The sequence below is a fragment of the Anser anser genome, assembly GCF_964211835.1.
Source record: "Anser anser genome assembly, chromosome: 4".
In the NCBI taxonomy this organism is placed as follows: Eukaryota; Metazoa; Chordata; class Aves; order Anseriformes; family Anatidae; genus Anser; species Anser anser.
This window is the reverse complement of record NC_139724.1, coordinates 66,041,802-66,057,630: the sequence shown is the minus strand read 5'-3', so window position 1 is coordinate 66,057,630 and position 15,829 is coordinate 66,041,802. Positions and strand designations below refer to the sequence as shown.

Genomic DNA, 15,829 nt, shown 5'->3' with positions numbered 1-15,829 from the left:
TCACAAATGTAATTATAAGTACATGCTTGACTAAGTTACAGAGCCAAGCCTGATGTTTATGAAGTTTACATAATCCACAAATGTTGCCCTCAAATACTGAATTTTGTACCCTGTACCCTCTTTTTGTACCCTCTTTTCAGAGTAAGATTGGTATACTGTGTCTCTCTTTCAAATCAACTCAATTAATATTGCTGTAAGACTAACTGCTGTAAAATTATGTCATCGGATTTCATATTACATATCTTACATCTTTTTTCTTTTCTTTTTTTCCTCATTTTCTTTTGATCTTATTTTATAGTTTTTGTTCCTTTTTTTGTTTTTTTCACTAGCATTCATTCTGTGGCCTTGATGACACAACTGAGCCAAGACGTGTGGTTGGTATTCTTTATATTGTTTTGTACTCAATTTTTAACTCCTAGATTTTGCCATGTTTTAAGAATCATCTATGTAAGACCCTGATACTCTGGGAAGGCTTTACTGATTTTCCTTGCACATAGAGGAAGAGTCACCTTTAAGATCCAAATTGGATGCCTTCAGTTAGCTTCCTAGGCTTCTGCAGAAGGTCATTCAGTTTTCAACAAGATATGATTTTGCATTCTAAGATATTGACTGCTGGAACTACAATGGGTTCTTCTCAGTTCTGTAGAGTGGGTACATTTTAACCTAAAAGTTCAGCTATTACTATAGGATCGTACCTTCTGTCATGCAAGAAAATTGGAATATGACTGACCTTCTTTGTGCCCATGCAATATAGCAAGGATGAGACTAAGAAATCTGCATGTGTCTCCCTTCAAACACAACCATCATTCCCACTACCCCTTCCACAGCGTGCTGACTCTTTCAGCTCAATGCAAAAGACAGTGAATTTCTTTAGCTGTAGCAATAGCTATAGCTAAAGACTTAGAAAGGCTTACCTTTCACACAGAACAGGAAGGAACTACAGGTTAGAGACAAAATCAGTCCAAGCCCTCTTCCCTGGAGCAATGTAAGTGGCATGCTGCCTTTCAGTGAGGATGATAGCTCCACAACCTAACTGACAGAAGATTAAGATATGATTTAAAACTATAGAAGATTTATGTAGTCTTTTTATAAAAAAAAAAAAAACCTGAAAATATGCAATATTTTTACTTTTGAATGTTTTCAATACTTTTTCTTCATTGAAATCTGTTTTGAATTACATTCATGGAAACTGCTTATGGTAAGAGATTGTGATCAATTCAATCAACACATTTATAAGCTGCTGTCAAATACTATATGATGAAGCATGATGACAACAGTCAATCCAAAAAAAGCTATTATATTTACCTTATATTAAGCCTGAAACTGTATTATCTTCTGCCCAGACTGCAAGTACTTCTGAAAAGTCAGTCCTGTATTATGGCCTCTTTTACAAGTTTATTCAGCTCCTGGTAAGCCCTGCTATTCAGTTCCTCTTGGGAACTGGCTCAGGTCTTCCATTACTAGATTTTCTGCATAGGTTTTATGTTTTGAAATGAAACAATGGTAGATGCTGGTGGGTATAATATAATGCAAGTATTACTGACTTGCTACAAGTGCAGTAGCTTTCTTTTGATTATTAGATGGGTATTGAAAATTAGGTGAAATTCAGCTATATTTTTTACAGTTTTTTAACCCTTCATTTTGATTTTGCCTTACTTTTGTAAAAATATAAAAATAAAAATAAACAACATAAAAATTTTAAAAAGAGCATATGATTATAAAGATGTGTTTGAAGAAATGGGATGGTAGTTTTGGTTCTACTGATGATAGTTTTGGTTCTTGTTGTTTTGAAGCTAACATCAAACTTTTAGGAAGAGATTGTGATGGGATGAATGCCAACACTTATTCCTAAATTAATTTTGCCTATCTAAAGCTGAGAAGAATATTTTTTTTTTCTTTTTGTTTTGTTTTGTTATACAGGCTATTAAAAGAACCTATGGAGTGAACAGCTGAGTCCACGTGCAAAAATATAGAAAATATTTATTGAGCAGCTTTAAATTGGTGCATTTTTTTCATAAAACTGTTTGCATAATACTTGAAGCTGCTAAATATTTGAATTTAAAATTAGAGATTTTTTAAACATATAGCTTCAAGCTGGAATGATTTAATAATCAAATAGGGACCAGCACATCATAAACACTGAAAAAAAGTCTAAACAGAATTTACACTCATGCACCAATCAAACACTGGAAAAAAATACAAGTGCAATTACTGGCTGCTATGTGAACTGTTATCTACCAAATGGTTTTCTTACAGTACTGAGATCGTTGTCTCCATTCTGCATGCTTTCAGCAAATGTTGTTTTCTTTTCACCCAGCAAACACAAAATCTCCTTTTTAATATCTATATAAAAACCTAAGTGTTTGACAATGAGTTCTCTATAGTAAATAGCTGACAGAATAAAAAACAAAAGACAAAAAACAAAAACAAAACTATCGTAAGTTGGAAACAAATAGAGATTTAGAGCCCCACAGTGACAAAATTGATATTAATTTCAAAAGTTGGAAATCCACAGATGGAGAAGAGATGGGTTTTAAAGAAAAGGCAAAATAGAAGATTGAACTAAGAGAGATCTTTGAAGTGGCTAACAGCTGCATGGGAGAAGTGAATTTTTTGAATATTTCTTGAAAATTAAGGCAATAACTTGTAAAAATAGCCCTGGGAGAATAGAAGATTCTGAGATGGACTGCAAAGTCAGGAAAACAGAATGAATAATACTCTGTGCTCAGTTACCTTGTCAAGAAGAAAAACGGGCTTGAAGAAATTGATGTGTAAATGAATATGATAAGCACAGAAGTATTTGGAAAGAAATATTTTGAAAAGATGGTATCCTCATGAAAGAAGGTTGATATTTGCCATCAGGAAGCAAAAATAGCACAACCTCAACCAGCGAAGTTGAATTTACACAGTCAAGGACATTGACTACGTGAACTGCAAGAAAATTTTTGGGTGAAGTACAGACTGAAAAAAATGGAAGTTGAAAAGAGTTATATAAGGTGGAGAATGTTTAGAAAATTCAAAAAGGTTAGCCTTTTCTTTCAAAAAGAGAAAAGCAAATAGCTTTTTCAGAGCTGGAAAGACAATATGGAGAAAGAGGTAATTTTAATTATTTCTGGAATGTAGAGGCAAGCTGACAATATTAAAAGCACAATATTTAAAGTTTCTCCTCCTAAGCATTTTCTTGAAAATCATCTCTGTGTTAAAAGGGCTATGTGCAAAACTACAGATAGACAAGTCTGCTCCCATGGATGCACTGAACTCCAACACAAATGTAGAGTGGAATGATGGTTATGATAATATATCAGATAAAGTGGAAATTATGATTGAAAAAAAATAATACGAGGCAAAGAACAATCAAGGCAGCACAAAGAAAGGTAGGGAACAGATATATCATAGCAACTGCATATCTCACTGTTGGAGGTGCAGGAAGCAGCCTCAAAAGAAGCCAGTTGTCTCAGATAATATTTTAGACTCTGAAGTAAGATCAGAGATGTAGCCTTCATGAAGAATCACCAGACAAGGTCATTCATCTGCTGAAGGAGCTGAGGCACTCAACAAGATTAATTCAGTCAGATGCAGCAAATTGCGGTTCATGTGAGGATCTGAATAATCCTGTTTCCTGACACAAAGCACAATTTAAGTTAGAAATGATCAAGCCGGTCACAAGGATCATGCAAAAGTTTGGAAACTCTATGCCCAGAAGAATGTGTTGCTCGCAATGTTTTGTTCAAAAATAAATAAGCATTTAAAGAATGTGTTAAAGCTTTTAGCAGTGTGATGACAGAATGTGGAAAAATGAGGTCTTCACTGCAAATGGAAAAGTTTTGTCATAACTCTGAAGAGAAGGACCATAACCAGAGATAGTCAGAGCTTTGGATAATGGAACCAGGTACCGGTGATGGAACAGAAATTGGAAAGTGAGATTAGATTTACTTGGTGAAGAAACACTTTCTTCTACTAAATATGTTTGCTCATCACTGCTTTGGAAATTGAACCAGAAGCATAAACGCGGGATGGTCATTCAACATGTGGCTGCAATGGTAAGCGCTCAGCAAAGACAGGAGATGGTCTTGTTACAAAGCAGAAGCGGTATGAGCAGTTTTTATTATCTTCTATGCATTTCATTATATTGTAATTCAGACGTGACAATTTTCTCAAAGAAACTGGCTGATTTGGGTGAAATTTTCCATGACATTCATGATGTTTTTATTCTGTCCTCAGCTAGCAGGATTGTAGTTTTGAAAAACTGAATGCAGCATTCCAGTCTTGCTATCCATTGCATGTTGCTATCTACTATAAAACTGAGAACAGGTATTATGTTATAACTGGTTATATTCAGTCTAAGGTATAATGTACTAACTGATTGTATTCAGTCTATGGAAGATGCTGTGCCAGATTATTACTTTTTGTGACACAGATTTTAAATAATCTCTCCCAGCTGTATAAGCAAAGAAGGGAATGATAGTTTCTGATTTCTGAGATCAGTTGTAACAGTTTTGCTGGTCTTATGTTGAAGTACTCAGTACTTTTCAGGATGAAGCATGAGCAGCATAGAAACCTCCTGAATCATGGGAAATGAAAAGATTTTAGAAACTGTTCTATTAACTTTCATGATATTTATATCAGTGACTAAAAGTCCACTTATAAGCAAGAACATACAGTAGAAATATGTGAGTGGAAATCAGTGTAATGATTTTAAGTGCTAGATTATTTCCTGCCTGGTCTTTCCTCTCTTTTTTTATGTGGTGGCTACTTTCTGCAAAATGTACCACTAAGAGTTTTTCCTTTTTCAGCTTATGAGTCATATACTAGGCTGGGGCATGGTTGAAAATCACATTAATTTAGCTTGCACTGTAAATTGTTAATGTGTAGAGTAATAATGTCCGCTATTACTACATATATTTATTTTGTGGTAGTACACAGGGGTGCTTATTGTCTGGGAGCATGCTGCCTATTCAAATTCACTTTACAAATAATACATACAGAGAAAATGTTAGTGTCTCAAGGAGCTCAAAATCAAAGATTCTGTTCCCTTTGGCAAATTATACCGGCCAGGGAAAAAAAAAAAAAAGAATATGCTTACAGGTCTCGGGAAACCAAGGAGGGACTTGGGCTGGTAAGTCTAGAGAAGCTCTTCATAAGTGTTTTGGTTTTGTTCTCCATGTACATGGATTTGTACTCTGCTTGCCTTTCCACACTTTTTTTTTTCCACACTAGGTTTTAAGTATCATGGCTTCTCAAGGGATTGAGGAGTGGCTGAATCTTTTCAGGTCTAGATAGTAGACCTTGCATAGCTGATATAAAGCCAAAGAGTGATACAATAGGCCAAAATAATACCATTTTATGTAATTCACCATGGGTGGGAATAGCACCCATCAAAATGTGGAGCACTAAGCGAACTGTTTTTATTCTTTTTGCACTGATTTGATGTTATTTTTTTCTCTTCAGTGGCAAAATAATGTTACTTTTTTTTTTTCCTTCTTGGTGCTGCAGATCCAGCATTTGTTTAGACAACAAAACAAAATACAAAACAAACAAACAAGCAAAAGCACGAAAACATAATTGCATTATTTTGTGACAAAGAGGTCCAGTCTTGGTGGCTAAACTCCAGTTATAGGTCCAATTCCAAACCTATACAAATTTAGAGAAAGCAAAGGCATTTCTGGTGTCAATTATTGGCCTATTTTTTAATGAAGGCAGTGTATATAAATGAAGGTGAACTATGGGCTGAGGAACTATTGCTGAAATAGGTAAAGGAAAAGAAAGAAACATCTTGACTTTGAAACCCCAAGTTTGAAAGTTCCTCTATTGTCTTAAAATAATAAAAATATCATATATTTATCCAAAATAAGATCTTTTATGATAAAAGTACTCAGTTTTATCAACTTTTCTATTTAGTAGAAAATTATTCCCTTTTAAAAAGTTTGATACCTAATTCCTTCATGAATTAGTCTAATTGTATCTTTTATAATGATCTCATATTGTAAACTGAAACTCCTTTGAGTTTCACATGCTGCATTACTTTGAGGCTAATGAAATAAGACTCTCTCATAAATAATAAATGTTTTCAGAACTGAGGACTGTTCATCTGACCATCAGAGAGGCTTAGACTCGTTGCATGCTTAGACTGTAATACATTGAGAATTTAATTTTTTTCATCATGGATCCTTCATCTGGGAGAGAACAAGAATTCTGTTACTGTATTAAAATGCTTAGTGATGAAGGTTATGATACTCTGAATTTTAATGTTAAAATTGATACTTCCTGGATTTTCCAGCAATTAGAAGATGCAAGCAAACCTGATAAACAAGCAAACAGTGCTGAACAAGAGAATTTGAACCTCAGAATAAAAGAGCTGGAGAAATCGGAGCAAGAACTGAAAGGTGTTTTAGAAGACTACATGGATTCAGATTCCATGCTAAGAAATAGGTAAATAAATTTCTTTCTTTACATTTGAAATTAATGTTATATGACAAACAGACCCTTTATTTTGCTCAATTTAGTGGATGTCAAATGATTCGTGCAAAACTAGCAAAAAGAAAGACTATCCATTTTAAGGGTGTCTAATAAAATGAATTTATAAATGTTTTGTGTAGCTGTCAGAATAGAAATTCAATATTCAAATTTTTTACATCAGATTTCTAGTACAATCTAGAATCTACGAGCACATAACCAGAGAGCTTCCTCAGGATATTTCATCCTTAAATGTTCATAAGGTGTAAATTCTCCTTGCAGAATATATCACTTTTCTTTTAAGAGTTAATTTTGGAATAGGAAAATGTAATTATGTTTAAATTTGAAGTTTTGTGCTGCATAGAAGAAATTCCTTGTTTCAAAAAGAAGCATGGAGACATGTATGTTAATGCTAATCATTAGTGTAGCTAAAGATGTCATTAAGCATTAATTATGTAGTTGACTGGAATAATAAAATCAAGTTTTTGATGCCTGGCAATTGCACTATTCTAAACAAAGCTAGAGACTTTAAAGGATAGAAAATTTAAATGGCATTTAAAATGACTACTTGTATAATTTCTGAATTGCTTTGTTTCATCAAGAAATTTGGCCAGAAATGTTTTAATAATGTGCTTTTTGTCAAAATAAAAATAACTATTTATTTACTCATTTATTTTGAATAGAAGCTTTCATGGGAATAGGCCTATTTTAACAAAGATTTTTGGGAAGAAGAGAGATGGGAAGAACTTTATTTAAAACCAAAACAGAGAAAGTACGAGAAAACAGTTCAAGGAGAGTAGATGACCAGGAGAAACCTGCCTGGGTTATAGGAAGCCTGTTTTCATGTATCTTGGGTATCCAGTAGAAAGAAAAGCAATTCTGTGCCACAAGTTCTTGTGGTTTGTAGCACAAATAGACAAGGCAAGGAATGATGTGGAAGGCAGAACTGTTGGAAAATACACAGAAGCAGAGTCAGTAACTCTCTCTAGTCAGGGCAGAGTTTGGGGCTGATGTGGCCAAGTTTTCTACGGTACCTGTGTTGGATTAGGCTGTGTTAGTGCCAGTGATGGGGAGAACCTCATCAGGTTCACTTTGATAAATGAGTAGGTACTTATTTAATGATGTGTTTTCTATCTTTATCCTGTTATGTTAATATGATGGAAAGCATTCTCTGTTGTCATAAAATTTGAGTTTGCTAAACACGAGCCTGGCAAAATCCTGTGATTGGATACATGTAGAGACCAGAGTTGTGGTTATCCTTAACAACTTACCATTGTTACTTCGTAAAACATGCCAAGCTTCAGTGAACTTTGATCTTGTAAATGTGTTTGCTTATGGTTTTCATATTAAACAAGCAGAGAGAGAATGAACATAGACACTGTCTTTAACAGCTTTGAGAGTCTCCAGTGAAATGTGCAAACCCCGAGACTCTTGCTCATAATGAAGTGTTTATTAGTAGCAATCAAATGTGTTACTATTTTTATTGTTGGGAGAAGAAATGAAAAAATAAGGATAAATAGATGCATTGATGATGACAGCTTATCCATCTGGAACTATACTGTTCAGTATTTACTCAGCAAAGATCTTCATTCTCAATATCACAGGATGAAAGAGCTGGAGCTGTCACACAAAACCCTTCTTGTGATGATTGATCAGCTAAATGTGAAGGTGCACAAGGTTGAAAATGCAAATGTGCGTGTTAAAGAGAAACTGCGAGTCATTTGGGAGGAGCTGATGAACTTGGTAAGGAGGATATTGTTTCAAATGACCTAGTTTAGCTCCTCTTTATGGTAATAATTTATAAGTCAATCTCATCTCCAGTGACCTGTCTTTTTTTAGGCAATATATCATCTCAGCCTTGCTCTTTTTATATAACCTGAGCAATCAGAAGAAAATTTTTTGTTTGTGCCTCACTTTGTGTTTCTCTAATGCTTATGACAGCACTGACGTTGTTTTCATTTGAGCCCTTGATCTTTGGGATATATGCTCTCACTTCCTTCTTTCTCCCCAGTCAACCTGTTCCTTCTCCAAAAGTCAGACTTATCTTTCTGGCATCATAGTAACCAATTTTTTTCACACACCCATCTCCCCCCTCCATGTGACTCAACAGCACAACACAACCATCACAACCTGGTTCCTGTACAAAACACAGCTGCTCAGCCTGTCATCTGATTCTTGAATTGCTCACATATTTTCAAGCTGGGCCCCGTCTGCTGTTGCAACCACTTCCATCTTCCTGCTAGGCTTTGGGTCCATGTAGCCCATTCCAGCCTTCCCAGGCTGATCTGTGTCTTGCCTTTTTCCCTGTGATGTGCAGTCATGTGGGTCACAGCTCTGCAGATCCCGTCCTACGTGAGCCTTTCTCTTCAGGGTGCATGGAGCAAGCTCATTGCAAGGCACCTCCTACTGCTGATTTCCTTCCCTTGCAGCTGCCTCTCCCCCACATTTTGAAATTATCAGCTCTTCAGTGGAAAACCCTCAGTTCTCTTGAGCATTCATAAATACATAGGAATAAATATTTATGTGTCAGGAGGCTTGGCTGTTGTCTGATAACACATACAACAGACTTTTTTCCCCTAGTTCGCACAGCTCATTGGATGGATCCATTAAAATGGAGAAGGAATCAATGTTCTTCTGGGACAGTCTACAGTGAAACAATCTCTTTTAATTCAGTTTATCATAATATACACTTCCATTTTATCAGTATTTTAAGTCAAGGTTGAATAATCTGACAGGACACTAGCACTATGTGGTACAACTCATGAATATGAGCAGTAGTCTTTGCTTTTTTGATTAAAAGTGAAATGTACTTTTCAAGATTCATTATATGTTCCCATCAACAGTTAAATAAACCTAAATAACAGCCACACCTACTTGACTTTGTATAGCATTTCAGCCTGGTGTTCCTCCTGTCTTGTCCTTGCTCGTGAACACTTCTGATGGGAACATACCAGAGATCAAGAAGACTGACCAAAGAAGTGCTCGAAGAAATACAGCAATGTCTCTGTCCTTCAGTCTTGCTTAAAAGTTGCCACAATGGCACTATGATACTGGTGGCTGTTTCTCTGCTCAAAACAAGGGCAGCGAGTGAATCATGAAAGCCTTTTCTGCCTCTGCCTTTCGTTGACCTCTTTCACCTCTATACGTTCAAGCACACTTTGGAGCAAACAAAAATACTAAAGTCTTTCTCAAAAAGATTCAGCAGTCATCTGTTCTTTTCTCCTTTTACCGTGAGCTCATAAAAGGAGCTGGCAGATGACAGGTATGGGGAAGGGCAAAGGGCAAAAAAAAAAACTTGGTCTCTTACAAGTGCATCTTCTGTTTTCTTTAAAAGAACCATGGCTTCTCTGTCTGTAACATCTCAGTGCTGTGTGAGTGTCAGTGTCAAGGATATATTATTGTATAGTTCAGAGCTGGTTGTATGAATTTCAGTCCAAGGTTTCTTTTTATTTAATATGTATTGTATAACATGCAAAAGAATGTGTTTAAAAACTTCCTGTATTTTTTGCTTTGTTTTTCCTTCTGAGATATTTCTGTGAAATGATAAAACAACAGGTCAGTTTTGCTCTGAATGTAGGATTTTACTGGCTTTTGAATATTGCTACTTTTCTGAGTTCTCAGAAAAAAAAGGCAGAATTAAAATTAAGAAAAAAATAAGAAAAACGGTAAGAGAAGAAGAGATTTGGTATTGAGATGTTAACCATGCAAATCACTGAAATTGTAGGTTGAAAACCAAGAAAAGTCAGAGAAGAAGCAAAAGGAAAAATTACATTGGCTTCAGGAGCAGCTGAAGACAAAAGAAGATGAAGTAAAAAGCCAGTCAGGATATTTTGAGCACTACAAGCAAAAGCAGAAGCGACAAACAACAGTGCAGAGAGAAAGGGAATGTTACCTGCGGGGAGAGGTGTCCAGGCTGGAAAAGCAAGTGTTAGATCTCAATGCCCATATTGCTCGTTTGACATCTGAGTTAGAAGAGGGGATGGCACAGTGTCTCCAACAGAAGCTGGAATCAGCATCCACTGATACTCAGGGCTATAAACTTTCTGAAATGGAAGTAACGGAATTGAAAACTTGCATTGGAAACATGGAGCATGACATGAAAAGCCATGTTGAGTCATTTCAGCAAAATCTGAGGTTCTTAAGGGAAAAAGGGGAGGACAACAGAAGAGAACAGGCAGACCTGCTGACTGAACTCCAGTGCTACCAGGACACTGAAGACTTTCTCAGGAGAAAATTGGAAGAATCTTGCAATTATGTTTATAATCTGAAATTATCTGAAATCAAACTACGGAAACAAGTGGAAGACCTTTTGGATGAAAACAGGGTTTTAAAAGATCAAGGTAGAGTGAAGTTAAAAAAGAAGGAAGAAAAGGACTCACAATTTACGAGATTGGAAAATGGAGACAGCAGTGCTGACCTGGTAAGTAAATGTAAGGTGAAGTATAACAAACTTTTATCTTTGAATCACCTCAGATTACACTTGTCATTAGGTGTACAAAGGAGATGCAAGACAGGCTTTTTCCTTCCTGAATTTCTTTCCTTTATTTCTGTTGATGTATTAGAACTTCAGTGTCTAATTCACACCGACTGGAATCAGTAGCTGGAGTTTCATTGCATCCCTGCTTTTATTAGGTGCACATTGAGGGCACTTCACAAATCTTGTTTCCTCACATTTTAAAGTGATGTGCCCAAGGCAAAAAGTCTCAGTTGGCACCTGAAAGAAAGCCTGGGAGAACTTTTAAGACTCGTGAACACCATTCAGAGGAAGAGTACACATATGGTTGGGTGACTTTTTGCATCTTATTCATGCCCGGATGCTGAAGAAAAAAAACATAACTGAAAATAAATCTTGGCTGTGAGATCTGGACAATGGAAAACAAGGGAAGATGGATACCATATTCATGGCAAGGAGTGAGTTGAGATATTTGATGGTTTGCAGCTCCACATTATTGTGATGTGCTCTGAATACACTGAATAGGATTTCTTTGCTTCAAGCAGTTCACTCCAGCGTTGCATGGGAAAGCTCTGCATTTACTGTAATATCGCATTCAGCCTCTGCCAATTCATTTTGCTGACAAAGAATAATTCTTTTCATGGAGAGGACTCAAACAAGGTTTTATTCTTTATGCACTTGGTTAGAGGGTATTTTTAGTCTGATGATTTGTTAAATAAAGTGAAATAAGTTAAGCCTCATGCCCAGCTATCCCATTCAGATTGTGACCTGATATCCCTAGAACTATCCCAATTTTAACTGCAATTAACTGAGAGGTAATGGGCATGAATAAAACCCCCTTAATGAAGGAGGACAATCACATTGAATAATTCCAGGACTGGGAGAAAGTAGAGAGGATCCTTTGTGCATAAAAGCCTAGAAGAAATCAAGAAGATTTTAATCTGGTACATGAACGCATCTTAACAAAAGTAGTGATTTGGTACCATTTCTGGCTCTATAATCCCAAAGAAGTGAGTTCCAGGAACTTTTTTTTTTTTTTTTTTTTTTGGGGGGCTGTGTGTGTGTGTGTGTGTACCAGAGAACGATTGGTAAGATCCTTCTGCAGCGCATAGATGACCTCTACTTAGCTGCTCTGATTTGGCAGAAGAACTCACTGCTGTTGCTTATTTTTATACATCACCTGAGCCAGGCTTAAGATATTTTTAGAGAGACTTGCAGTGGGTCATACACAGGTACAACAACCTAGTACACTGTGAGGAGACTGCCCAACTAAAATCAGGAGGGTTGAGGGCTTTCAGAGCCAGAGAATAAGTAGTGGAGAATTATTTTGTTTGAGAATATTCAGAAAGGGAGAAAGTAAATGTTGAGTTATTAGAAGGTGTGAGAGCAAGATATATCAGCTGACTAATGGCCTGAATCCAGAAAGTCTTCAAGAAATAGAACCAAGTGTTTTTCATTCTATGCTGTACCATGGTAAAAAGTTATTTTTTTCTCCTACACAAAGTTTACTAATCATTTCTTTTCCAATTATTCATTTATAGCTATGTTGTCTTAGGAGTTTACCGAGTTACCCAGTCTTTGGTATAAATGAACATGCCATAATACATGCTAGGCCGGTGTACTTTGTTCTGATGCACAGTAGATTGTGTTCCTTAAATCCTGTACATAGCATCAGCAGCATCAAACCTTGTGTATTCTGCATTGCTGGTTGTATTTTCCTCCTTTTTTGGACCTGCTCTGAATTCACATGGATTTTTCCTGTAGAAAATAGTGGCTTGAAATAGTAGGAAATACATTTCAATATCTATGATAAAAGGAGGAGGGAGACCTCTGGCGTTGTATTGTAAAACTGAAGAGGGCTTTTTCCCCTCAACTCATGTTTTAGTATCACCTATTAAAAAAGAATTTCCTAATCTCATTACATTGGTCTTGGAGTATTCAAACCAAAAGAGTTACAAGAAAAATCCTATTTAAGCTCATCATACTTTATCACCAGGAATACAGATGAGGGGTTGTGTGCAATACAAGAAAGATTTTCATGCTGTTACTTTTCTGGAAAGCTGCTGGTGTATCATTTTTCACTGAAAGAGCAAATACGATCATTTGTCTATTCCTCAGCCAGGAAAAAAGTAGTTTGTGAAGGCAGGCTTAGCGGACCCATGTGAAATACACACGGTATGAGATTCCTCACTCAGTGTTTTGTCATTCAAATTGCCGAGCACATCAATTATTCTGGAAAACTAGGTGAAATGAATCTAATGGAGGAGTGTAGTCACATAAATCTCATTAGAAATGTGAATTTCCAGGATTGGTTTCAGGATCTTGTCTGCAGTGTCTTGATTACAGCTTATGCCTGAATGAAAAATGCACAAAAAAGCAGCTGGTACCATGTACCTCTGTCTTTATTTATCAGGCAATTTCTAGATGTGAATATCAGGGGGTTATTCAAAGTTTTGGTGAAGGAAAGTTAAGAAACACTAGGTGATGCACCTTCCTACAGCTTTCATATGACATTCAAAGCATGAGTTTCATGCTGTGATGTTTCTGGCATTCAAGCATAGTATCTTTTACACCTTCTTGTATAACCATCTTTTGATGGAACCCACATATTAATAAAGAAAAGATATCTGGGACAAAATAGAGGCAAACTTGCAGGTAAAGAATGAGTGTGTTTCAAGGAAGTAACATTAGCTTCAGTATTACTGAGAAAAAGAAGGAAGAAATCTTGGAAGTACTGTGGTTTCCACTTAAATCATGCCACCCAGTCAAGGTATCATAACTGGGCATTATAATGCAGAATATGGCTTGGGTTGAAATCAAAATTATTCTCACACAAAATTATTCTGGTAATAGTGTGGAAAATCAAGTGGCTTTTGCAGACTCACTATAGAGTTGAAGGCTTTGAAGTCACTGCCTTTTCCATCTGTATCTAACTGTAAAGCTGCAGCTCAACCCAGAGGGAATGAGATTTTTATTGCTGGCATCTGATGTGTGGGAAGACAGAAGTTACTGTGTTGGCTTGGTTTCTGTGCTGTAGCCTGTTCTGGCTACGGCCTCAATTATGTCTTTTGTTGAGAAATCAAACCTGATTATTCTGTTCACTAAAAATGAGCAGGGTAAATGCGAAATGATCTGCAGTGTATCAAACATTAAGGGTATCTGCTTTGCACCAGAAATTGTCCCAGTATATAAATTCAATCAGAGAGTGAAGATAGATGAGCAGGATATGAAATCTATAATTACAGTATTAACTGTAAAGAAAAATTTGTTCTGAACAATTATTCTACTTTTTGTAAAGAACTCTGCCAGTCTAGGAGCAATTGTCTTTGTAGCCTGCAGGACGCTGGGCACCAAAATATTAGTCTCATTTCCTCTTTGATTAGACTTTCTTTTCTTTGTTCATGGACATATCAGTTAGACTCTGCCCTGCTAGTGGTCCATCTGTGTTCCAGCATATTACATGCTTATTACCCAGATTTCTTCCTTAAGTAGTTGTAGAGTATGAAAGGGTGAAGTCTAGCAACCATGACATTTACTGGAAATGTTGGAATGAGAAAACTCTATGAACTAGCAGCAATTATATATATAATGAAATAATGGGTCTTTTGAATGTAAGTGGTAATAGGAAAGGAAATTAGTGTGCCTGTTTCTCATATCAGAAACACTGTGTGCTTATGGTCTGCTTTTTATTTGTCTCCTTTTCCCATTAAGAATGGAGATCTAGTCCAGGAAGACGTTCAAAATCTGAAATGGGGAGCAGTCTCAGATACACTCAGAAGCAGAGCTACACAAAGTCCAGTTGTACTGCTACATGCCAAAGAGTATGGTATGAAAACAAATTGCAATTTTGATTTCATTTCTGTGCAGCAAAAGTGAAGGTGACTTCATTCATGTGGTATGCATGACTTAGAAGGTAAAAGACATTCTAAAAACCTCCTAATCTGCAGACTATATCTTCAGAAGGTGAGGGAATAACTATTCACAAGTATGACGCTAGCATTTAGATATGAGCTTTCCCTAGAAATCCTGGAACTGCCAGAGGCTATAGAGCTGAGGATTTAGGGGACACTTACCATGTATAGACCAAAGTATAGTGTTTGGGAATGCTGTGTAGCTGTCAGATTTGCTTTTTTTTTTTTTTTTTTTTAGACCAAACATTACATGAAAGCTCTAATTTTGACAAGTTGTATCAGGCTAATTCTTCCAACTGAAATTAATGGGAATTTTATGGCAAAATTTCAGTTTATGCAAATGCAGACCTGCACTGAATATTTTAGCCCTTAGGTTTAACCCGTAAGTTTAACCCATTAGTTTTCCTCCAGCCACTATAATGAGATATATTTTTCATTTTTAAATGCTTTGAGAATTGTGGGGAACAGCCTCCCAAACATTTCTAAATTTAGAGCTTAATATTTATATTTTCTTATGAAATATGTTTTCTTGTTTAATGTCATGCTTATCTCTGCATCTTAGTTGATATGCACTTTTTCTAGAAAAGGTAGTCTTGGGCATACTCTGACTAAAATACTTTCTGTTCAAAATATCTGGTCAGATGTTTATGGGGTTGTTTTTCATCTTGTGAGTGTGAGTGGCATCACACTTACCCAGTGCTTTACTATAACAGAAACACCAGGATGTAGCTGTGATGGGCTAAAGCAGACAGAGAAGCTACAGGAAGAAATTCTACCAGTTTTGGAACAAAATTCCGGACCCTTTACAAACATTGCTGAAGAAGTTGGTTTAGCTGAGATCAAAATGGTGAGAAGAAAAGTTCCTGATATTCTTGTTATGTTTGTGAGCACAGTGAGTCTGTGAATTTTGAGATAAAAAGAGGAGTTGGTGTATTCAAAGTTGAATATAAAAGTATAGTGAAATCATATCTACTAAAGATGCTATTCAAGATGGATAAAGGTGTGCACTAAG

At 36.2% G+C, this 15,829-nt stretch overlaps 2 protein-coding genes across 2 annotated transcripts in view; both read left to right on the top strand.

Annotated features, from left to right (window-relative positions):
* JAKMIP1 (janus kinase and microtubule interacting protein 1) overlaps window positions 1-2,058 on the top strand; it is a 157,145-nt gene extending 155,087 nt beyond the window's left edge. The window contains exons 22-23 of the mRNA XM_083834460.1: window positions 299-374; window positions 1,921-2,058. Coding sequence (XP_083690586.1) covers window positions 299-349 — 51 coding nt within the window. The 3' untranslated portion in view covers window positions 350-374; window positions 1,921-2,058. The remainder of the gene's footprint in view (window positions 1-298; window positions 375-1,920) is intronic.
* Window positions 2,059-3,906: 1,848 nt separating this feature from the next.
* Window positions 3,907-15,829, top strand: part of LOC310898862 (uncharacterized protein C4orf50 homolog) — an 82,170-nt gene continuing 70,247 nt past the window's right edge. Inside the window, 6 exon segments of the mRNA XM_083834454.1 lie at window positions 3,907-4,040; window positions 6,278-6,429; window positions 8,058-8,196; window positions 10,178-10,873; window positions 14,618-14,732; window positions 15,531-15,664. Of these exon segments, the coding sequence (XP_083690580.1) occupies window positions 4,014-4,040; window positions 6,278-6,429; window positions 8,058-8,196; window positions 10,178-10,873; window positions 14,618-14,732; window positions 15,531-15,664 (1,263 nt within the window). The 5' untranslated portion in view covers window positions 3,907-4,013.